This window comes from Synchiropus splendidus, chromosome 8 (assembly GCF_027744825.2).
Source record: "Synchiropus splendidus isolate RoL2022-P1 chromosome 8, RoL_Sspl_1.0, whole genome shotgun sequence".
NCBI lineage: Eukaryota > Metazoa > Chordata > Actinopteri > Syngnathiformes > Callionymidae > Synchiropus > Synchiropus splendidus.
In genome coordinates this window covers 8,275,634-8,298,542 of record NC_071341.1, presented here as the reverse complement: position 1 = coordinate 8,298,542, position 22,909 = coordinate 8,275,634, and the positions used below count along the sequence as shown (strand labels likewise).

At 45.3% G+C, this 22,909-nt stretch overlaps 1 protein-coding gene across 3 annotated transcripts in view; it reads left to right on the top strand.

The window, feature by feature from the left end:
- The window catches only part of epha4l (eph receptor A4, like), a 45,746-nt gene extending 27,886 nt beyond the window's left edge, over nt 1-17,860 (top strand). Inside the window, exons 6-18 of one of the 3 annotated variants that reach the window (XM_053872188.1) lie at nt 1,846-1,970; nt 2,058-2,217; nt 3,268-3,379; nt 4,448-4,503; nt 4,906-5,019; nt 5,459-5,644; nt 9,006-9,067; nt 9,342-9,551; nt 9,631-9,780; nt 10,080-10,276; nt 11,702-11,863; nt 12,306-13,418; nt 16,090-17,860. In XM_053872188.1, coding sequence (XP_053728163.1) covers nt 1,846-1,970; nt 2,058-2,217; nt 3,268-3,379; nt 4,448-4,503; nt 4,906-5,019; nt 5,459-5,644; nt 9,006-9,067; nt 9,342-9,551; nt 9,631-9,780; nt 10,080-10,276; nt 11,702-11,863; nt 12,306-12,420 — 1,649 coding nt within the window. In that variant the 3' untranslated portion in view covers nt 12,421-13,418; nt 16,090-17,860. Of the gene's footprint in view, nt 1-1,845; nt 1,971-2,057; nt 2,218-3,267; nt 3,380-4,444; nt 4,504-4,905; nt 5,020-5,458; nt 5,645-9,005; nt 9,068-9,341; nt 9,552-9,630; nt 9,781-10,079; nt 10,277-11,701; nt 11,864-12,305; nt 13,419-16,089 lie in introns of all 3 variants that reach the window. The other 2 variants (XM_053872186.1, XM_053872187.1) reach the window with 2 other exon arrangements.
- Nucleotides 17,861-22,909: the final 5,049 nt, after the last annotated feature.

Genomic DNA, 22,909 nt, shown 5'->3' with positions numbered 1-22,909 from the left:
CACATCGCATTCATTCACATAGGTGCCAGCGAGTCTCGCATGGCCGACACAAACCGCTGCCTCAGGTGAAGATTTCCTCCATTCACAATAGACGCCTGGTTTAGTCTTACATCAACCTCCGCTGCGTTACCAATATTCCACACCAGTCAGTTCTAGGCATTCATTTGTCTAATTCATCTTTAACACATAGTGGATCCCGGTCCTTGATGGATCACTTGTTTGCCGTCTCTAATGATTCCAGCGGAACTTTAGAAGACACTACTCAAAGAATCACTCATCTTTATCCCCGCATTAGCAACGGGAGACATAAAAACGCAACAAGAGAAGCAGAACCCGATTAAATTGCCATATCTGTCATCTTTGGAGGAGTGATGGATGGCTGGATTTCCTAGAGGGAGTGAAAGCCTGTGACCCTTATGGGTTTTCATATGGAACATCCTCAGTTTGTCCCAGGGGGGCCTTCAAATTGGCTCTCACTGCTGGGTAAGATTGATCGAGCCGTACAAATGGCCGCCGTCTAATTGTTTAACAGAGATGCAACACATTAGGCCAACAGGACGACCCAAGCTCGGGTTAATCCATTTACCAAGAGATGACTGCAATCCCATCCCTCTTCATCGCCAGCTCGACCATGACCAGTTGCCCACCCCGCCTGCTGTCCCGTCACCCCGCTGAAACCCAACCCAGAGCAGGGTGCTTCAGATTGCCGGCCTGTTTGAACTCAATCCTCGGCTAAAAGCTGGGTTTTGTTAGTGCTAGCAAGAGCGCTAGTCTCCCTGGAGCCCGAGTAGAGATGTCCGTAATGTCCGAGATAATCTAATAGTAATTGGTGAGCCAGCAGCCCTCATTCATCATCCCACTGTAGTTTTTTTAAAGGGCAGATGGTCTGAAACCAAGAGGTTTACTGTATCGCTGAGGAGCGGAGGTCGCATACTTTGCGTGAGAGTCGACAACTTAATCATATGTAGGCAGGGAAGCAGTTTTGCCTGTTGGTTCGTGCAGAATGTTTTTGTTTGACGGCTGTGGGAAGTTGAACACACGAATTTCACTTTTTTACTCGACTTGTATTTCATTTCCTTCAACACCGCGTCCTTGGTGAGTGTTTTCTCTGCTGTCAAGAGTGTGTATGACCCAATTTGTGCGGTGGCACTCTCCCCGAAGATAGAAGTTTGATTTGTGCCACGGCGACACCCTCGTGGGAGGAGACGGGTGTAAGCCATTATCTGTACTTTAACCTTCACATGTTAAAGGCGGCGCGACGCAGATAGTGAGGCTGCTTGAAATATGGCCTCATTATCAGCAGTAGCAGCGAGGGCTTGCGATAAGATCGCTCACTGGGGCTTTAATGAAAACCAATTGATTTGCGCTCTGAAGACAAAAAAAAAAAAGCTGCTGCGTTGGGCTCATTTTGTGATTTCAGACGCAGACATGTTTGAAGTGTCGCGTTTCCCAGGGTGACCTGGAAATCTGCTGAAAATGTAGTTTGATAGGATTGTAGCGCTCGCTGGGAACGTGTTACTTGTAAGGCAGCGCAATCAGCATAACGGCTGCCGACTATTATTCTGGGCTATTGTTGTTTTTGCTGAATATACTTGAGCTAATTCAGCTGTGGGCTCACTGGCTAACTCATTCACCTGAAGCCAACATTGAAACGACTGTACAAATGCATGGCAGAGAATGTTTTTAAAATAAAAAACTTTTATCGGCTTGTTCTTGCGTAGGAAAGACTACCTTGACGTGTCCATCACAATCGTGTGTCATGTGATAATTACATTATAATATAAGGTTTATTATCAATATGTGCTAAGTCCATCATCCCTTAAGTTGTTACCCTCCTCTACGCAGCTCCGTCTCCTGTGACATCCATCCAAGCCAAGGATATAACAAGACACACCATCTCCCTCGCCTGGCAGCCTCCAGATCGAGCCAATGGGGTCATTTTGGAGTATGAGGTCAAGTACTATGAAAAGGCAAGTGCCTCTACTGCAACATAAACGCATCCCTTTTAAGTGAGGCTGTTTAAACACCCTTTATAAATCTGTGTTTTTGTCATTCAGGACCAAAATGAAAGGAGCTACAGAATCATCAAGACCTCGTCCAGGAACGCCGACATCAAGGGCCTCACTCCTCTGACATCGTACGTGTTTCACGTGCGAGCTCGGACGGCAGCTGGCTACGGGGAGTTCAGCGGCCAGTTCGAGTTCATGACCAACTCCGGTGAGTGAAGCCCCATCACGTCTGCCCGCCTGACGACATTTCCCACTGCAGCTCTGCTCCATTTCTCACAAATCCAGCGATGAAAATTCCGTCTTCCCAGTTGGTCCTCCCGATTGTGGAGACATTCATCAAAATAGCTGTCGTCCGTAAACGATAAATGATAATGGTGCTGCGGTACCTGAATGGCAATTTAAGGAACCTCCATTATTCAAGTTGGAATGGGTCTCAGCGGATGTGCTGGCTTTGGAGTCATATTTTATGGCTTTTTGAAGAATGATGTCATTTTTATTCACAGTTAGAAGATGCTGATTGCTGTGTTTCCGTGATCTGACTTTCATGCGATTATTCTGCCGCCAAAAACGGAGTCTTCCAACTGACCTGAAAAATCTCAGAGCTGGGATGAAAAACTGTTGAAGTGCTGATGTCAGTGGATCGGAGTTTGTGGAGTGATGAATGATATACAACTTAGTTTAAAGAACAATTTTTTCCATGACAGAATCATTAGACAGCTACTATTGAACAATGAATTGAAAAATATTTTTACTTATGCTCTTAATTTGTTGATGTCCTCATTTTTTGGTGGCGGATTAGTCTCTTCCTCTCTGTCCTCTCACATCCTATTTGATTTTCTTTAAACTTTTTTTAAAAACAAAAACAAGTAACAGAAAATTGCTAATAAAAATATTTTTAATTATGAGTGTATACACTTGGATTAAAATGGACCATGTTTTGTGAGCAAAATTGAAGGTTACACAAGCACACTTGAAGACCAGGTGTCTCTTTGTAATGCAGATGGACAGTTTCGCATGATAATGACACGGTCAAGCGGACAACCTAATGGGCTGTCATTGTGTTTCAATGAGCCAGGCAACAGTCGATTTTACAGCAGGAATCGTAAACTGCAAGGAAAGAAGCGAGAGCAAACACTGAGTGTGTTTGAGCGCTGAAGAAAGTGCAGCGGAGGTCAATGAATGACAAACACACAGTGTACGCTTGCGTTTCCATTTGCAATGGTGTTTACTCGGCTCCCTTTTCCCGCCGTCTTCGCAGTGCCAGCGCCCATTATCGGTGATGGGGCCAACTCCACTGTGCTGCTGGTCTCCGTGGTGGGCAGCGTCGTCCTCCTCCTCATCCTCATCAGCGCCTTCGTCATCAGCCGAAGGTGAGCGCTTCATCTCTCCTTGGTGTCTGCTTTCTGTCACTTCTCCTTTCCGCCAAGATGTGAGACGTCTTTCTCAGTGGCGGGAAAAGTGGCTGTTGGAAGATTGGACGTCACTCACAAACACATCCAGACACACACCAACAGCCTCGGATGAGTGATGACTTGCCACCCCCCGCGCCGTGATCGACAGCTCAGACAGCGGAAGAGATGCAATCTGCGACCCCTTTCGGACCCTGTCCTCTATATCCCTCCAACATTTATCCCAGATACCAACAATCTCTCCGGCCAAATATTTCCTCCCATGGCGAAGACAATGGAAGAAAGAGAGGAAAGGTTGCAGGGGGAGCGGATGGGGAGGTGGACAATGAGATAAGTGAGCAACCAGAAGCAGGTGATAGAATTCAGGGGCGAAGCGAGACAGAGAGGCATCAGGTGGATTTGCGGTGACCCAATCTCGGGGTGTTAACCAGCCTTCGCGACAAAGCGCCGCCACACAGATGGGATTACATGCAGATGGGTCTGCATCACCTCAGGGTGCTAACCACGCCGCCTGCTTGTGAAGAAAAAGTATTGGTGAAGATGGGGGAGGGGAGGAAGTTGTTAGTGTTTATCACAGCATCTGCCTCTTCTGTGTGCTTCTTTTCACGTGGAATCTATTCATTCTTTAGTGTGTAAGTTGATGTTTAGATGGTGGCCAGTGTTGATGCAAAGCAGGTGGCGGTGTTGGGCCTTTTTTTCATATTCATGTGACGTTCGATGTCATTGTGCTGCTGTGCCTGTCCTCTGATTGAGGGGAGGAATGGTCATCACGTAGCTGTTTGCCGTCGTTACAGCGCTGTAGAGAAAGACAATGTCTGGCAGATGTGGTCATTTCCACGGGTGACCTCAGACATCAATATAAGAACAGGTGCCAGTACCATGGTGTCTGATTTGCAGTCCTCAGGCTGTACTTGTGAAGTTGTGGCCAGGTCGTGCTTGTAATTCCAAAAAACGATGCGCTGCCTTTGTCTTAAGAAGACATTTCTTCTTGGCACCTGCTGACCATTTCCCTGTCTTTGTCCCTAGAAGGAGTAAATACAGCAAAGCCAAGCAGGACTCGGATGAAGAAAAGCACCTGCATCAAGGTAACACACATGCGGACTCATGCAGAAATAAAGTGATAGTTCTATTGCTGTGGGTGAGCTGCAAAGGAAAGTTAAGAAAAAGTAATGAAAATGCCAGAGCATTTCAGTCCTGAACGGCTGTGCCTCATTATCAAGACATGAGAATTGGTATTAGCTCCCACAAGAAATTCACCTTAATGAGCTCCACCTTCATCTGAGTCACATGAAACACGGTGGAGACAGAGTGCGAACAGAGTAATGGGCGACAGGGATGCTGAGGAGGGGGCGCGCTGTGGCCAGCAGCATGATAGAAATAAAGACCAGATGTAGAAAACTTGCCAAAATGAATTAACCTTCATTTTTCACTCTCCTCACTCGTCCTTTGTTACTTCCTGACTTCATGTCTGAACTTTGGTTCCGCAGGCGTTCGCATCTACGTGGACCCCTTCACCTATGAGGACCCCAACCAAGCCGTCCGTGAGTTTGCCAAAGAGATCGACGCTTCCTGCATCAAGATCGAGAAAGTGATTGGGATTGGTAAGCAACTTTAACAGAGTTTTTGTAGCCTATCCTCCAGAGCAGGGAGTGAAATCCAGCAGCAATTTTTTTATAGTCGACGTGATGCCATTAGGACGTTTAAATCATCCACTTCTTCCTGTCCAAAAGGTCAACGGCAAGAAAAAAAAGCGACTTTAACGGGCTAAATATGTTGTCTGAGCTTGGCTGTGGCCAAGAAAAGTCATCCAATGACAAAATAATAAAGAGAAAGAATCAATATCCATTTCCCGTCTCTCTCTGCTTCAGCAGACAAGCGGGAGGGGAGTGTGAGGGATTAGAGACCCTGATCAATGTTTAAAGTGGACCCCTCCTAATCTACACATGCGTGGAAACTCCCATCTTGATCCGATTTATAGCCCTGTAGCGCTGCAGTGCTCGTGTATCATAACACATTTTTAACTGGAGCCGTGTGTTTCAGGGGAGTTTGGCGAGGTCTGCAGCGGTCGACTGAAAATGCCGGGCAAGAGGGAGATCTGTGTGGCCATCAAGACCCTGAAAGCCGGCTACACTGACAAGCAGAGGCGGGACTTCCTATCTGAGGCCAGCATCATGGGCCAGTTTGACCACCCAAATATCATTCATCTGGAAGGCGTGGTTACGAAATGTAAGTGGACATTAACCGTCCTGAAATAAAGTCAGTGTTTCTCAGTCCCTTGGTTAAATTGAAAGTGTTCAGTGGGAAACAGAGGAAACAGAAAGAGGAAATAAGAGTTTAAGGTCAGATTATTTATCATTCAGTGTGAGGTTGTGGAGGCAGCACCCAGAGCAAATAGGCCCCCGCTTCCCTCCCTCCTGAAACTTTTTTTTTTCAGGGGATACAGAGGTGTTTCCATGCCAACTGAGAGACATAATAGAGCCGGGCCTCCTTCCAGACATACATGAAATACCTTGCCACTGACTTGATTTAAAAAGGCATATTAGAGGCTTCATTATTAGATTTTTTACTGTAGGTTGGAGATTTTAATCGGTGATACTTCCATAAACATTGGTCTTAAAATCTGAAGTTAACCCCACCCCTCACGTCCTGTCCTCACATATAAGGTTTGTCTGGTTGTCGCAGTCACGCTGTCCCCATGTGGGATTCTGTCCAGATGGAAGGGGGTCCCGCATCTGTGGGATGAAGTAGTCGGTTGAGAGCAAGGTGGGCAGTAAAGGGTCGGGTGGGGGGGGCTCTAATGGGTCCAGGAACAGGCCCTGTAGCACAGCACCAGACTCATTAATCATGGTGTCAGCTCTAAATGTGTTTGGGGTTAGGGAGTGATACCCTATCCCTCCTCTATCTGCTGCTGCATTGACACAAAACGCCAGCCGAATCTGCTTCCCGACGCCCTTGGCAACCTCTGCTGTGTTCCTTTTCTACCTTTTACACCTTCTGATAACGTTTGACAGGACGGTGGCCCGAGTGTGTGTTGTCAACACATGTGCCTGTGTGTGTTTGCAATCCTTATCGTAAGCATGTGTGTGACAGCAATGCCGCAAGTTTTTTGTTTTTTTTCCCTGAGAATGAAAGCACCCTGTGATATGAAGTATTGTTAGGAGTGATGACAAAAGTCATGTCAGTTCAAGAGACAAGCCGAGAAATGCAGGACGGTTCCAAAACACCCTTCATCACAGAGAATGGCGGACCTTGCACTGATAGAAAGACAGGGAGCAGGCAGACAGATGGACAGGAGGAAGGGTCGGAGAAATGTGAGACAAGCGGCATCCAAGGAAGGCGAAAATAGAGACGCCAAAGGACAGACAGGGAGGCGGTTAGGGCTGATGGATTAGAGGAAAGACGCAGAGCAGCAGTGGGAGCGACAGCGATGGGTGGCAGAGCTCCTGAACAGGAAGCTGGAAAACAGCGAGATGAAGGTGAAGCAGAAGAGCGTCGCCGCGCTGACAGGACTCGACGTGGAAGGACTGTGAGCCAAAGCGAGAAGGGCATCTGATAACTTCTTCCTCTTTGGAGAGGCTGACGCAAGGTCCGGGCGAACAAGTCCTTCACACCTGTCAGTGGAGTCTATTAAAAATCCATCATCTGAACAATCACGTGAAATCTGGCTCCAGCTTGCTGGCATGTCCAGCAGAGCCAATTAAACCTTATTAATTATGAATTCAAGCCAAACTGGCATCATGATGTGAAATGCTGTCTAATTCCTGCCAAGTGGAAGTCTCCGCTGATGTCACGTGTGAATGAAGTCCAACTTTTGGAAGGTATGCTTTTGCCGGACATGGAGGGAAAGGTGCTACTGCGCAATAGATCTGATATGAAGAGCTTGAGAAGGGGCCCCTGAAGAGCGTTTGGCCAACCGTCTCCAATATTGTCCTCCTGCTGGGTCCTTGTTCAGTTGGCAGGTGATAATCGGCCCACTGGCGGGGCCAATGCCCAGAGTTCATTGCCAAAGGCGGCGGGATGCATTCAGTAAACAAGGAATTAGCATGCAAATAAGCAGGGAGGAAGAGGGCGGGACTGGGGAGGCGAGAGTTTAAGGTCGCAGGTCAGGCGCTCCTCCGGCTTGATTGGGGAGCTGTCAATCAATAGCTGGCCTGAGGGCAGACATGCACAACAAAGAGAACAAAGATGGCGGACAAAGAGGGCCCCCCGCGCTCCCCCAACTTTAAGCCCACTTCCTCCTTTTGGGCCGTCGCTGGAGTGCCCCGTGATTAATGGCGTGCCAATCAAACGGCGGGCGAGGCTCTGACTGACGGCCTCTTGGCCGAGCCAGCAGCCTGCTGTGGAGTGGAGGAACTTCACCTTCAAGACCTCAGCTGCCAACCGCTTCAGACCCTCAGCAGCAAGATTGTCGTCAAGGCCACAGACATGCTGGGCCTTGTACATGTTTCCCATGGTATGATTTATGGATCCTTGAAAGACGAGAAAATATTTTTGCTCAGAAAATTGCGTGGAAATAGAAAACACCCTACGGACAAATTCTAAATGGAATGTACAATAGAGAAACATCCTGCCTGATAACCATCTGGACTTATTTTGGTATTGCTTTGTTGGAAGCAGGCGACACTGGAAGCGGGATTGTGAGGCTAGCGCCCAACAAGCTGCACGTCCTTGAGAGCCTCACGCTCTCACACTACTACTGAAAATGGGTTTTAAAATGGGTCTAAAAAGCACTGTTTATTAGGTGTCTTGCAAAGGAATCTCAAACCAACAATTCTTCTTTCAAGCTGTGAGCTTCAAATTCCACCTTGAAGTACCATGTGAAATAAAAAGGCAGTGCACTCTGAGGATTGGTGGCAGCGCTTCTCGGCATATGTCGCTGCCACGGCTGGTTAGACACCAGCTTGCCGGAGTTTAGGGATAAAAACAAGCCACCCTCGATTCTATCTTCTATTTTGGTCTTCTTCTCGCTTCATGCTTTTCTTCCCTCATCCTCGGGGGGAAGCAAAGACAGACAAGCCCACCAGGGGACGTCCACCCATCCCACCGCCTGTCCAAAACCAGATAAAGACACAGACGCTTCCCCTAGGAGAGACAGAAGGAAAGGGGTGAAAGAGGCCACGGAGGGATGTCAGGGATCAAGGAGGGATAGAGTGAGCGGGAGAGGATGAAACAAAGCAGAGAGAGGAGCGAGCAGGCGAGTGGCGGATGTGACACAAGTTGGCGAAGGACTAAAGAGGGCGAAGAGGCTGTGACTGACATAAATAGTGAGTCAGAGGGAATCCACTGGGCTGTGATGAGACTTTGGATAACGTGTCCAACGTCGCTTCATATTTGCATAAATGCACGATGGCGTGTGATGTTTTGTTTCGCTGGAGATGCCTTTGCACGAGCAGCGAAAGAAGGCGATGTCAGGGCAACCGTTACACTGTGCTAATTAAATCACCGCGGGACAGAGATGGATGGACTCACACACATGCACACACACACTCCCTGGAGAACATCCCTCCTGCTGTGCGAGGCTGTGATGTGCATCATTTACCGCCATAATCATGTGCCTCTCATTCACTCTCCCTCTCTTTCTTTCTAGGTAAGCCAGTGATGATTATCACCGAGTACATGGAGAACGGATCGCTGGATGCATTCCTGAGGGTCAGTCATGCGTTCGTCGGTGTGCATGTTGTGTGTGCGTGATACGACTTCAGGAGGCTGATTCTATCTTATCGCGTTCGTGTCACTACTCAAAACTACAAGTGTTTCCCTGCAAACATTTCCTCTTATCGCCATCCTCTTCTTTGACCCCGTGAGAGGGGAAATGGAGCGATGTTATACATGTATTTTCGGGTATATAAATATAAATCGCATATATTTCTTGTGACAAGTTTTTTCGGCGATGACCTGACAATACCGTGGTTGTCCCCTGCAGAAGAACGACGGTCGCTTCACAGTCATCCAGCTGGTCGGGATCTTGCGAGGAATTGCGTCCGGAATGAAATATCTCTCCGACATGAGCTACGTCCACCGTGACCTGGCGGCCCGCAACATCCTGGTCAACAGCAACCTGGTGTGCAAGGTGTCTGACTTTGGCATGTCCCGCGTGCTGGAGGACGACCCCGAAGCCGCGTACACCACCAGGGTGAGTGCTGGCGTCCGATGCATCACCTTTCTTGTCGTCACTGTCAGATCTCATTAACCAGACAATGTTTCAAATACAGGGGGGGAAGATTCCCATCCGCTGGACGGCCCCCGAGGCCATCGCTTACAGAAAATTCACCTCCGCCAGTGACGTGTGGAGCTACGGAATCGTGATGTGGGAGGTGATGTCGTACGGCGAGCGCCCCTACTGGGACATGAGTAACCAAGACGTAAGTGTCAGGAAATCAAATTAGCGGCTCCAATGATGATCCAAATTTGTCAGTGAGGTGTCAGGGAGTTTGGACCGAGCGTATATCATGTTCCATTTGCAATCCTTCAAGTTGATGAATATCAGCTGTGTAGCTCTCATTAGACACATTTCAAGGGCCACTGAAGATGATAAAAAACTCAATTGATGAGTTTAGTTGTGGGCTGGAAGTGACATAAATCAATATAAATGAGGACAAAAATGCAATGGAAGAAGTCCATAAGAGCAGAGCAGGAGCTCATCTCTTTCTGGTCTTCACAGGTCATCAAAGCCATCGATGAGGGCTATCGGCTGCCGCCGCCCATGGACTGCCCCGTGGCCCTCCACCAGCTCATGCTGGACTGCTGGCAGAGGGAGAGGGCCGACCGACCAAAGTTCGGGCAGATAGTCAACATGTTGGACAAGCTGATTCGTAACCCCAACACTCTAAAGAGGACAGGAGGCGAGACCACTATCAGGTGAGACATTTGGGCGGTCGCAGCATACTGGATTATAAATATTTTAATTTCAATATCATGATGATCTTAAAACGTCCATAAACATCGTGGAAATGGTCAAGAGAGATTTGTCGTATGCTAGTAATTCTAGTATTAGCACTTTTGGTGTTATCTTTTATTGACAAAAATCTCATATCACAGTCTCACCGTCATCGGGTTTGAGCTAAACACAACCTTTTTTTTGAGGATCGGACAATATTTTGGCGGGGAACTGACTAAAATTTTCTGTTGGAAAAAAAAAAAATAAAGGCACCCACTTATTCTGCGTCATCCAGTTAACAACCATTGGTTCTTTTCCGTTGAAAACACTTTCAAATGATAAGCAGTGACTAATGAGGGTTTGTTGTCGTTGGCGGAAAAGGCCCTTTAATGTGAAGATGATGCAGCCTGGCTGCGTCTTTCATTCCAGCTCTTAAGAAATAATAAAGATATATAAATAATAATGAGGCATAATAAAAATAGCAACATCACTGGTGTGAGTTCAGACTGTTAATAGCCAATCCATAAAGACGATGGGGGGCATTCTCTTTAAGCCCCTTGTTTACAATGACCTGAATTCTATTTAAACACGAGGCACTTCTAATGCACATAAAGTTAAGCGAGGGGCGCCGGGGCCGCGCTGTGAGAGTTACGATGTAATGCTGAGTTAAAAAACAAACATGACTCCACAGCCGTGACACCATTACTCTTGCGCAGCTAAACGTGTTAAGAATGACCTACATGTGTTTACAGACTCGACGCAGGCCGCTGGGAGTCTGTTTGAGTTTTTAACAAGTGTGAGAGCGCACGTCCCGCGACATGTGCGCTTTCACACCTACCTAATGGGACAGGGTGAGCGCTAAAGGGAGGCTTTTTTCGTGTAATTACTGAGTCCTGTAAATGTGGCTTTGAAGGTACGAGCGGGATGGATGATTAAAGAGTCTTGTTCTCACACTTGGACTCGACATCTTTATTCAAAAGATGGAGCGCTTGCGAGCGAGCGCTGTGGCGGAGGAGGACAAGAACTCAGACCTCGTGTAAATGTTTCATGGCTGACAGAGTCTCAGCAGAGAAGCAACTGTCAGATGAATGCCACAGGATGTTCACCAGCCATAATGAAACTTTGTTTGACTTCTGGGGGTCTGAACTTCTGAGCAGGCAGACTTGGTGTTTCCTGGTGTCTCTTGCAGGTGGTTTTGTGTCCTTGCGTATTTTCATACTGTCGCCGCTGCTAATTCCCACAGCGTACATTACAGCCGCCATGAATCAGCGGCGCACTCATCGGCGTAATAACACACATCATTGCCTTTAGAGTTGAGAGCACTTTATCGCACTGTTAAAGTTTTATTTTCTATTTGCGCAGGCAGCTTTGCATTTATTCACCCTTCCTCTCTGTCTCACACCCAGCAGACCCAACACCACCCTGCTGGAACCAGGGAGCCCAGAGGCGACCACATCTGTGGGCACGGTGGAGGACTGGCTGCAGGCCATCGGCATGGAGAGATACTGTGATAACTTCACTGCGGCGGGCTACACCACACCAGAGGCAGTCGTCCACATGACACAAGAGTGAGTCCGAAAATATATGGATCAATCAACTAAACCCTTTCTTTGATGGCATTACCAAGGTGAAACAAATATTATTTTGGTCTGTGGTTAGTTTGGTTCATGAATTTCAGATTCTTTCTTGAGAAACATGAGCCTTTAAAAATGCCTCTCAGATCACTTTTACAGCTGATTCTTCAGCACATTACTATCTTTTTTTTTAGATATTTTGAGCATGTAAAAAAGGAAGTCAAACTAAATAGTTCACCTCAATGTCAAAGTTTCCGAAAAAAAGCAATTCTTTCTCATGTTTTACTTGCTAAAATGACACGCTCTTGGCAGGCGACGTCCTCGTAGGGCAGTAAAACTGCCAGTTTAACAGTTGTTAAACTCATCATGTGGCTGGGATGTTTGTTATTATTGTCCTTGTTCCTAAATGTCTGCTTCTCCTCCTCTGTCTTGCCAGGGACATGGCCCGCATCGGCATCTCCTCGGCAACACACCAGAACAAGATCCTGACCAGCGTCCAGGGAATGCTCACCCAAATGCAACAGATGCAAGGAAGAATGGTTCCCGTCTGAGAGATTTCAACCGCAATGGAGAGCAGACGTTTCTTACAAATAATTCAATCCGTAACAAAAAAAAGATTCACTATAAAAGAAGAGACAAACTGACTGATAGTTTACCTCATCCGTGCACTTTAAATTGGATGTAAAAATGAAGAAGAAAACAAAAAAAAGTGGTGAAAATGGCACTTTTTCGAAAAAAAAAAGGAAAAAAAGAATCTAGAACTTTATCTCGAACTTTTCCGTTATTTTGGAGATTCGGACTCTACTGTCTGCAGCATTTTTAGACAGACGCGGGAACGACTGGAAAAGTGCTTCCGAGAGACCAATCTGGAGTGCCTTTTACGGTTTGGAAGGAAACGGAGCGGGAAACTTTCTTCTTCTTCTTCTTCTTCCTCTCGGGCAGAGTGTTGTTTCTGGACAACTTTCTATCTGGAATAATCCGCAGAGCAGAATCCTTTTTTGATTTCCTGTGACTGACTTTATTGTACATGACTTTTTTTCTGTTGGACTCGCACGCCGGCCTTGGCCGCCATCGCTCTCTCGCTCCCGCGGCTGGATCTTGTTTGATATCTCACAGACAAAATGGAGGATTCCTGATCGCCATGACATAAACATTGAGATGTCGATGGTTGGATTCTGCTGGGAGACACCGGAGCAGGGAGAGCTTATTTTGAGGAGCTTTGTTCTGGCCTTGTTTTCCTCCCAGAATGCTGTATTTTTTTTTTTGCCCTCAGGACATGGCTCAGAATGTTTTTGATCTTCCAGAGGATCTGTTTCACTCCCCCGTCTTCCCACACACCTTCCATAAACATTTGGATCTTCCCCATTATCTTGCTGTCATCTCCTGGCCCTCGGACCTCCGACCTCTTCTACACATTTCCTTTTCGAGAAAGACAACAACAGTTTGGACCAGTCTGACGGACACACAGATGAAAGAATGTACTGGTGGGATTGCACGGAAAAGAAACGCCGGATGGATGAATGATCGATGCGGGGAGACTGAAATCAAGGTGAGAATCGGAATGATGCATCATGCGCAGTGAATCCCAACAAAACAAGTGAAAGGATTTGATGATAATTGCAGTGTTGCGTCTAGCGCCGCCTCGCACGCGCTCTTATCTGGGGGCCCCTCGGCACCAGAAGCAGTGTTAATTAACAAGCAGGTCGCGCCGTCTCAGGCAGCCAGAGCCGATCAATAGCCGCTGGTCTCTGATCAGTCTGCGAGCCTGAGAGGAATTAATCAGCCGCAGACCTCTGAACAGCCTCCAGCCTGCTGTAACTCTGCAAAGAGAGCTGCATGCTGTTAGTGGAAAATGGCCACTGAATTTTTACCCTTCAGTTTCTATCCTGTCTGGGGAAGTCTATCCGAACTCATCAGAAGGCCGATCTTATTTGCTTCTTGTAATATGCGATCACATAAAGTACAGGCTATTAGGTCTAGAGCAAGGGGGTCACACTCACTCACCCGGGGAGCCAAAATCCTGAAGTCCAAATCATGGGCTACACAAGAAGCTGTGTTTATTGGCTCTCCTCAAGTCGGAACTGAACACGATATCAGTCATTTGGAGGCTCATTTTAGGATAACAGTGTTTTCCATGTCAAAATACACGAGTTGTCCTCCTTCACCACTGCTGGATCATACTTCCAATTTTCATCCAATACTCTTCCAGGTGCGTCTTTTTTTCAAAAATAGATTTTCAGATCAGTTTAAGGTTGTGAGAAAAGCACCTGTCAAACACACCTTAATATGTTGCTATGCCAACAGTGTTCCTTATTGGTGAGCTTTGAATTTTCTGTCTTTTTGAAGCTCTTGTGGACTGGCTCAAGTGACTTGGCAGGGTTGAGTTTGACACATGGAGTGGTATAAAATCAGCTGCTTATTTAATCTCCCAGCGGCAATGGAAATTAAATATAGTCACCCTAAGTACAGTTGTCATAGACAAAGTCAGAGAGGCGAGATGGAGATGGTCTGGACATGTGCAGAGGAGAGAGAGCCAGTACATTGGTAGGAAGATGTTGAGGTTGGAACTGCCAGGCAGAAGGTGGAGAGGAAGGCCAAAGAGGAGATTGATGGAGGTGGTGAAGGAGGACATGAGGTTTGTAGGTTTGAGAGAAGAGGAAGCAGAGGACAGGGTGAGATGGAGGAGGATGATCCGCTGTGGCAACTCCTGAAGGGAGAAGCCGACAGGAAAAATAGAAGTACAGTTGTCATTAAGTCAGCATTAAAAAAAGTGGATATTACAGTAGATTATACATATATGTGTCACAGGTATGATCAGTGCATTTACTTGTGATATTGGCGATTTAAAAAAGTAACCTATGTTCAGAACAAATCCACAATCATCTGCGGAGGAATCTGTCTCCACCCTGGACTCTAGAGTCTGGTTAAGTCTATCTGAACGCAGGACGATAAATTCAAACCAACATGGCTCAATGCTGCTGATCCTATTAGTGGACATACATTGACTGGGGTCTGTTTAAACCATTTAATAGCTTGCAGGGAGACTGTGAAATGCATTAGTGGGAAGTTAAATTCACAAGGACAAGAACTCTAACAAAGTTTTACTCGTCTTTGGTGTCCTGTAAAAGACAAGGACTGTTTGAGAATACAAGTGGAAGTGGAGCCCAGTAAATTAGGTCCAAATAAAAGGGTGACTCCAGCAAGAGGGACCTTAGTCTGCTAAGAATAGCCTGAAGGAAACAACACTTTGCGTCACTGTAAATTTAATTCAAAGCCTGATGGAGAGTGGCGACCTGTTTACCAGCATGTTTAGGATTGGAAGTCAGTGAAATGTGCAAGTCTTAATCGCAACATATCTACGTGTGAATGACTTATGAAAATTCTGTACAAGTTCAGTCAATTGAGACTTCATCTGAAAACAATAAAAAGACATTTTAATATACATTTAATTTAATTCTGACAAAACAAGTGGTGATCTTGTTCAGTGCTGGTCAGTGTCTATTAAATGCAACCATAACCCTGGTGGGTTAACTGCCATTTTGATCTTGAATTACTTTAGTTCAGATCACTGGAGGCAAGATACAGGTATATATTTTAAGAGTGATACTTGTATATGTGTATGTGATGTTGATGTTCCAGCTCATTTACATCAGGCACTCTCTGTCATAAGAGCGGACTGAGAATGATTAAACATTTACCAAACACATCCATAAACAAAGACAATGAACAATAGCAATTTTATGATTCAATAAAAAAATAAAAAGTTTGAATAATAGTTGTTTGTGGTCTCCAAGCGAAGTGTTTGGTCGCCCGCTGTCTGGAATGCATTAATCTCGAGACGTCAAGTTTAAAATTGGAGATTAACAAATGCAGAAATGCGATCAATATGTGTGTCCTCACACGTCTTTGTATCGTCTACTGCTGTTTTCCTGACCGGTGCCAGCGTCTAGTCTCGCCACATTTCTGACATTACATTCACAACAGCATGTGGTCAACACAAGTTAATACCTCACTGCAACAGAATCCACATTTTCTCCTCTGGTGGGGGGGGGTAACCGCTCACGCTTCCCTGGATGCTCTGCACTTTGTTTAAGCAGATGAGTTGAATGTTCCATGAATCTCCATTGTTGGGCCCGACTGGATACCGAGCAGCGACTGTACAGATTCAAAACCACCGTGACTGATGCAGCGTCTCTTGTTTCCCTCTTTATTCTCCGCAGCTGCTGCCGCCCATAACAAACAATGTCCTGACCTCGCTCGGCTCCACAACAATTTCCTCATCCGTGTCTTCCTCCTCCTGATTTCCTCGGAGATGACGAATCCGTCCCTGAGCGTCCGAGACGTCGCCCCCCGTCACCACACGTCGGCTTGACAAACCTAGCCGCCACGTGCTCCTTTGGAGTTGCGCTGAAACATTAAGACGAATGTAACATAATCCAGAATTCTTACTTCCACCAATGTTTTTGTTTGTTTTTGAAAAAGAGTTACGTTTGCATGCAATCAATTGAGCGAGTGCGTGTGAAGATGAATGAAGTATTATCAGTAGCTGTGCCCATCCACACGCCACTGTGGAGGAGAGTTGTGTTTTTGCTTTTATGGTGATAAAACAAACAAAAAAGCCGACTTTGCTTCTGTTGTTTGGATGGTTTGGGCTCCATAAGCATTTTGGTTTGTATACAGAAGGAGGTGAACAACAAAACATCTGGACATTCTAAAGAACCGAAATGAGGAAAAGGAAGATCATGGAAAGGGAATCATTTTTTAAATTGTTTTTCATTCCAGAGCAACGTCATCCTCCCTATATGGACTATTTGTTTTTTTAATGTATCTCTGCAAGAACTCAACATGCGAATGTCTTCAACTCCAGACAAATCAAATACACCTCCGTCCTTAATATCACAGCTCAACTCCTTTGAAATCACCTTTTGGGTTTTTATCAAGTTTTTCCAGAAGAGATGAAATATGAAAAAGGACCTGTTTGGAAATATGCAAGATGTTGTGTGGAAGGAAACCAGAATGTACTGTAAAATACTTCTTCTTTGCTTAAATGTTGGATGAAAATGGAAACTGAAGGGGGGGAAAAAAAAGAGTTTAACAAAAGGCAATGTTTGTCATTGTATGCCTTCTGATGCCATACGATCTAGTCATGTAGATCTAACATTCTCTGAAGTTTGTTTTCAATTGTTCATGATTTGTGTTTTTGTCAAGGAGCTATAGGTACATGTAACTTATGTCATTTATTTATGTCCTTTTATATCTAGTTTGTAAAATAATAGCCTAAAGTGAAGAAAATAAAAGGGGTGCTGAAGGCATTCCTATTAAAGTAGAAACCATGTGTCGCCTCCGTTCACTTCATACGCAGGTTTATTACACTGTCTTTGTGAGGACCTCTCGTTGCCATAATGCTTTCCCCTCTCACAGAACCATCCAAAGCAAATGGCTAACCTTAACCAGGACTCTGAACCTTAAACCCAGTTATAAAGACCAAGTTATTAAGATGTTTTGATTCTCAAACTCAGCCTTCAAGCTACAGGCAAAAACGTCATAGGGAATGTCAAAGTGATTTGGATGATGGAACCAAATCGTAGCTCAGTTGGTTGTAGTAGCTTGAAAAAGCTTGTCAAGAATATCTTACGCCGGCTGTCAACCAGCACACGATGACTGAATAAGTAAGACCCTTAGAGGCTCAACACTCAGTGTTAAAATGTTGAGCACTAACCGAAAATTGCCCTCAACTTTGTTAGCCAAAATGGATCCAGGCTATCAGTCAGGATGGGAATCTAGTCTTTCACTAGAGACTCCCTGGAGCAATAAATGAATGCCTGAGTAGAATTTATTGAGACTTTTGGTCCCCCAAATTTGGGTGCACCTAGAGCTCCTGAAGAAGAGCACAGTGAATTCATAGTGTTTCAGGTCTGTTTTATTTTAATTTGTTCATCATGCCCCATTTTTTTCTCACCTCAAATTTAAAAATAATACGACATTAATGATTCTCCTTAAATCTCAGCTACTTCAACTGTGTAATTTGTTTGTATTCCAAAGATTATTTGTCCTTTAAATCCAGTTGTTCAACACACAAACACTATATTCTTACTATTTATTAGAAAGGTTTTTGTTGCCATGTTGTGGACGTTGAAAGATAACTATCTACGAACCATGTGTGTGTGGGGTTTATTGTGAAACACCTGTACGTTCGGAGCTCTCTTCACTGAATTACACTGGATACAATGGTCTATTTGTAATGCCTTATGTGGCTCTCCTCCTTACTGATAAAACATATGGCCATTAGAGGGGCTTTAAATAGCAATCCATCCCATCACATGCCTTACCTAAAGCCAACCTCCATCCTTCTGTTCGGCACGCTGAAGGCTGCCTTCGGCATCAGCCTAGTACACAAAATTCCACTTTCCCAATGTCAGTATATGACACCATGAGAGTATGTGTGGGTTAAATAAGACAGTAGGCTTTATAGCCCACACTTAAAGGTCGTCCCTTCTACTAACCATACTGTCCCCTTACTCAGCCACCGATCAAACAAGTCTTAAAGGATCTGCTGCTAACACCTTTAGAGACTGGGCACCTTCAAAGGCCAAGAGGAGTCCATTCTCTCGTGAGTCATAACTGTTATCTGGGACAGAGAGGCTTGAGAACAGAGGCCATGTGATCAAAACGATTTCTCTTTCCTAAGTAAAATGGCGGTGCATTGTGACCAGAGAAAAAAGTGTTGAACAAAGTGTTCAAATATGTTGAAGTCTACTATGCTCAGTGTAAGTTAAACAAGTGCCCTGAGTGTTATAAAGCAAGGCAACTCACTTGGCAACACATCGCTTCGGCTGCACATGTTTAGTAGATATCATGACTCTGGACTTGAGACTTGGCCCCTTAACTTCTCCCGGGCCTCGGGGCAGCAGCAAGCACCTCTTACTTGGCAAAGTGTGTGTGTTTAATCAGAATAACATCTGCTTCCCGCACTCGTATCCAGCAGCGATAAAGCGCTGATTGTCCGGAGTCTTTGATAAGAGCCCTGGCGAATGAGGGAAAGAGAGGGGTGAGTGAGAGAGGGGAGGGAGGGGTTGAGGGTGAAAGGACAATTTTGAAAGCGGACCTCAAGCCAAATGGTGATTTACACATTTCCTGAGAAATTGCCAGCACAAGGCAGGCGGACATAAAAGCGCTGCAATTTGTGGAGATGTTTATCAGCGATGAAAGGGAAGTGTAACCCTTATAACCCTCGTAAATATGAGGATCACAAGGTGCGGCTAATATCCACACTGTTGTATGAACTGATACAAACGAAGTAACTCCACAAGTTCTGAATGCATTCAAATGAAATTTGCAGGAAATGTTGCTAACGGGACAGTGAACAGATCATGATATTTTGGAGGTGTTTTGGGGCTCCATCTGGAGCTTGGATTGTATGGCTTCTGACTGATGGTGCAGGTTCCATTTAGGACTAGCAAAAAAGACGCTGAAGTTGCTGAATGATATCGATACAGTTTTGACAGCGTCTCGTAAAGCCTGGCCCATTTTACACAAGTCTTGCGTCCTGAGCTTTTTGGTGGAGGTATGCGCTGCCACAGTGCTTTTCTAATCGCACGCTATATATATATATATATATATATATATATATATATATATATATATATATATATATACTGTATATATCTATATAGTAAATATATAACAGTAAATACAATACTAGCAATAAATAAAAATATATAGTGGAAATAAAATTGCCTATTTCATGGAAAATGTATTGCTCTTGGACTGTATTAAAAATATTAGTTTTTGTGGTCAGTCATGTTCGTCCTAAACAAGCACACAATACACACACTCATTCTAGATAAAACCTACACACCCACGGCTGAACAGAGTGAACAAAGGAAGCCGTCAGAACCAGCTCACGGACACTCTGATACGAAAGTCAGGCACCAGAATACGAATCACAAGGAAACCCAGAGTTCAGAAGGGAAGCCAGTTGAGCAGCAAGGGAGCAAAGGTGACCTGGCACAGGAACTCACAGTGCTGGTGTGTTGATCTGCTGATGAGCTCCAGGTGTGTGTCATGAGTGAAACTCTCTGGAATGAAGAAGAGACGTCACAGTACACAACCAAAATAAAAAGCAGGACATGACAGAGCTGCAGTTTTCTTTTTGATGCTGTACATTATGTGTGAGGAGGTCAGGTTTTGATTATCACAATTGAAGACTGTGAAAGCATCTTCTGTATCCCAACAAATGTGGCGCTGATCATGGTGTATGGCGTAATTTGCAAGTAAAGAGAATGCGGTGAATCCAGGACCATTGCGTGCAGCATAAGGTTTCGCCCCCTGGAGGTGTAGAGAAATGTGCGTCAGCACCTCTGTGACAGTTTGGTGCTGATACTGAAGTCATTTTATTTACGATGCTGCTTCTCCTCGTTGTTAGTTCAGGTATGACATGACAAACAGGCGTGATTTCTCCACTCTCCTAGATGGCCCGCATGTGTTTGCTCTCATAGAGGCTGAAGTTGAAGCCGTGCATAACACGGTTTGACCAACCCTGGGTTCATCATCCAGACAAGAAAGAGCACAATCCACCTTTAGTTGAATTTGCACAACACATAGAACAGCATCGTGAGCCCAGCCTGTCACTCAAGATTGTCTCTCTTAACACACACGCACACACAGAAGCAGACACACAAAGAACGCCTCACCGCTCCTGTTGGCCAATCTCATTAAAAACCCTTTAGGTGAAGTGCTGGCTGAATCCCAGCAGCTTCAAACTGTCACTGCAGCCCTTTCATTGGGCCACTTGGCTTCATAATTCAATTTCCTGATTCGGAGATAAACTCACTTCTTGTCCCTGCTGTAAGCCAACCACAATGGGGTGCCACCCTTCACACTGACACCACGATTGCTCTTTCCTTTGTGCTCTCATGTCTAAGTGCCGTCCTTAGACCATACAATAATATCATCCAAAATCCCAACATTCGTGGCTAATCCCCAACTGCCTGCAGCCATGTCGAGTCAAGGGTTTCTCTTTGTTGCTGTGGCGGGTGATTAGTCCGCCATCGTGTTGATGATTTTGACAGACAAAAACATGCCTTCTCCGTGTAAAAAACACACTTTGAAAATGAGGTCAATTCTTCACTGATCTTTTTAGATGTCAACAATGAACCAGAAATGCTAAGTTGAAGTTTGACATCTTCTATTTGTATTGCTTTACAACCTCCTTAAGGATTCTGATTGACACAAGTGTTGCAGGTGAATGTACTGTATAAAGCTGGAAGACAGTGAGAAAGAAATGTGGATCTCCCACAGTGGTAGAAAGGGGAACAAAATGATAGAAGACATTTATGAAGAACAAGTCAAGAGCTACTGTCCGGAAGTCATGTGACATCAGACTCTAACGCCAGTCATTCATTCTTAACAAACGGATTATAAAAACACTATAGTCCTGAGTAAAGGTAGCAGGGCTGAAAACCAATACAGTGTAACAAGAATAGACCCAACTAACTTCAGGAAACCAGTCTGGAATGATGTGAGATTTGTGATGTGTGCAAAGAAACTATCCCCTAAACCAAGGCCACAGTTGTAAAACACAAAAGTGAAACTGCTCATTGGAATGTTGAGAAGTCGAAGCTACAATTTGTGTAGTTGGCTGTGTAGTTAAGAGTGTTGCTTGAGATTTAAAGGTCGCCCTGGAGAGGAAGAGGAAGTGACATCATTGAAGAGGAGTGGCATCATTGCAGGAGGAGCAATGGGATCGAGCCTGGCGTCAGGTTGTTATATAAGCTGTATTTGCTTTGTGTTACTCTGAAGCCATGATGTAGCTCTAAGGCTTAGAGGGCCATGTTGGCTTTTAACATGTGATACTTTTATTCTGCAGTCAGGGATCTTGACCATAAAAGCCAGCTCTGACAGGGCCGAAGATGAAGTCCTTATTAAAAAGTGTTGGTGAGGAGCAGGTTGATGAACCAAGACCAAAGGTTACAGGGTGAGATCTGGGTGAAGAGGCAGACATTCTCTGTGTTTACGAACTCTCCATTCGGCACCTCATAAAACACGATCAGAGATGTCACAAGGTGGAACATCTGCGAGGGTGGGGAGGTGGTGAGTGAAGAGTGGCAAGGCAGCTGTTTCTCCAAAATCCTAAAATTGTTTGTCAGATTTCTTTCTTTCTTTCTTTAGCTCCAGGCCAACACCAGTACTTTGAACACCGCTCCACCTGCTTTGAGTGGAAGCCGTTCTCTCCAGGAGGGTAATCCTTGTGATTGTTGGGAGAACGTGCAGCTTTATCAGCCCCACCAGACTAATCTCACCTCCGGGCCAAAGGTCGCCGGCGGGTGGCCTGTTCCCAAATGAAGACAGAGGGACTGCACCTACTTGACCACTCAATTGCTTCTTATCCGGGTCCTCCGGCCGCGCTGCTGCCTCCACCTGATAGCTGATCTTTGACCTGCTCGCCGACACACAGCTCTAAATACAAGCACAAACATGCTAATCTCAAGAACCGACCACTTTCGCTGGATTCTAAGACACCCTCGCTCTGATTCTCGGGCTGAAACAGCGGCCGTGATTGGGAGATGTCTCCCCCATTTCAGCCGCAGAGAAGATTGTTAATCACCGCCGCCGCCCGTCCCCCGCCTCCAACTCTCTGTCTGGCCTGATGAAGGTGCAGCAGGCTATCAGCTGCAGCAGAAACCTGGTTATCACAGAGAAAGTCCACTGATAACAGGCTGGTGGAGAAGGAGATGGACAGCAATCCCACAGTATATTCATAGCCAGATAGAAAATTGAAAATGAAAAGTGAACTACTATGTGAAACAAGTCGGAGCACGGTGATTCAAATGAAGAAAAAAACGTCTTCAGGACAGGCATTTTTTCACGATGCAATTGTAAGACAGAATTATTTGTATGAAATATTAACGCCCTTCAAATAATGCCTGAGTAAAGAAATGCTGAGAAAATATAAACAAATCTTCAACTTAAGTGAAAAGACTTAAGACTAATCTGATTCACTATGACTTAATTGAAACCATACAACTGTAGAAGAGTCAT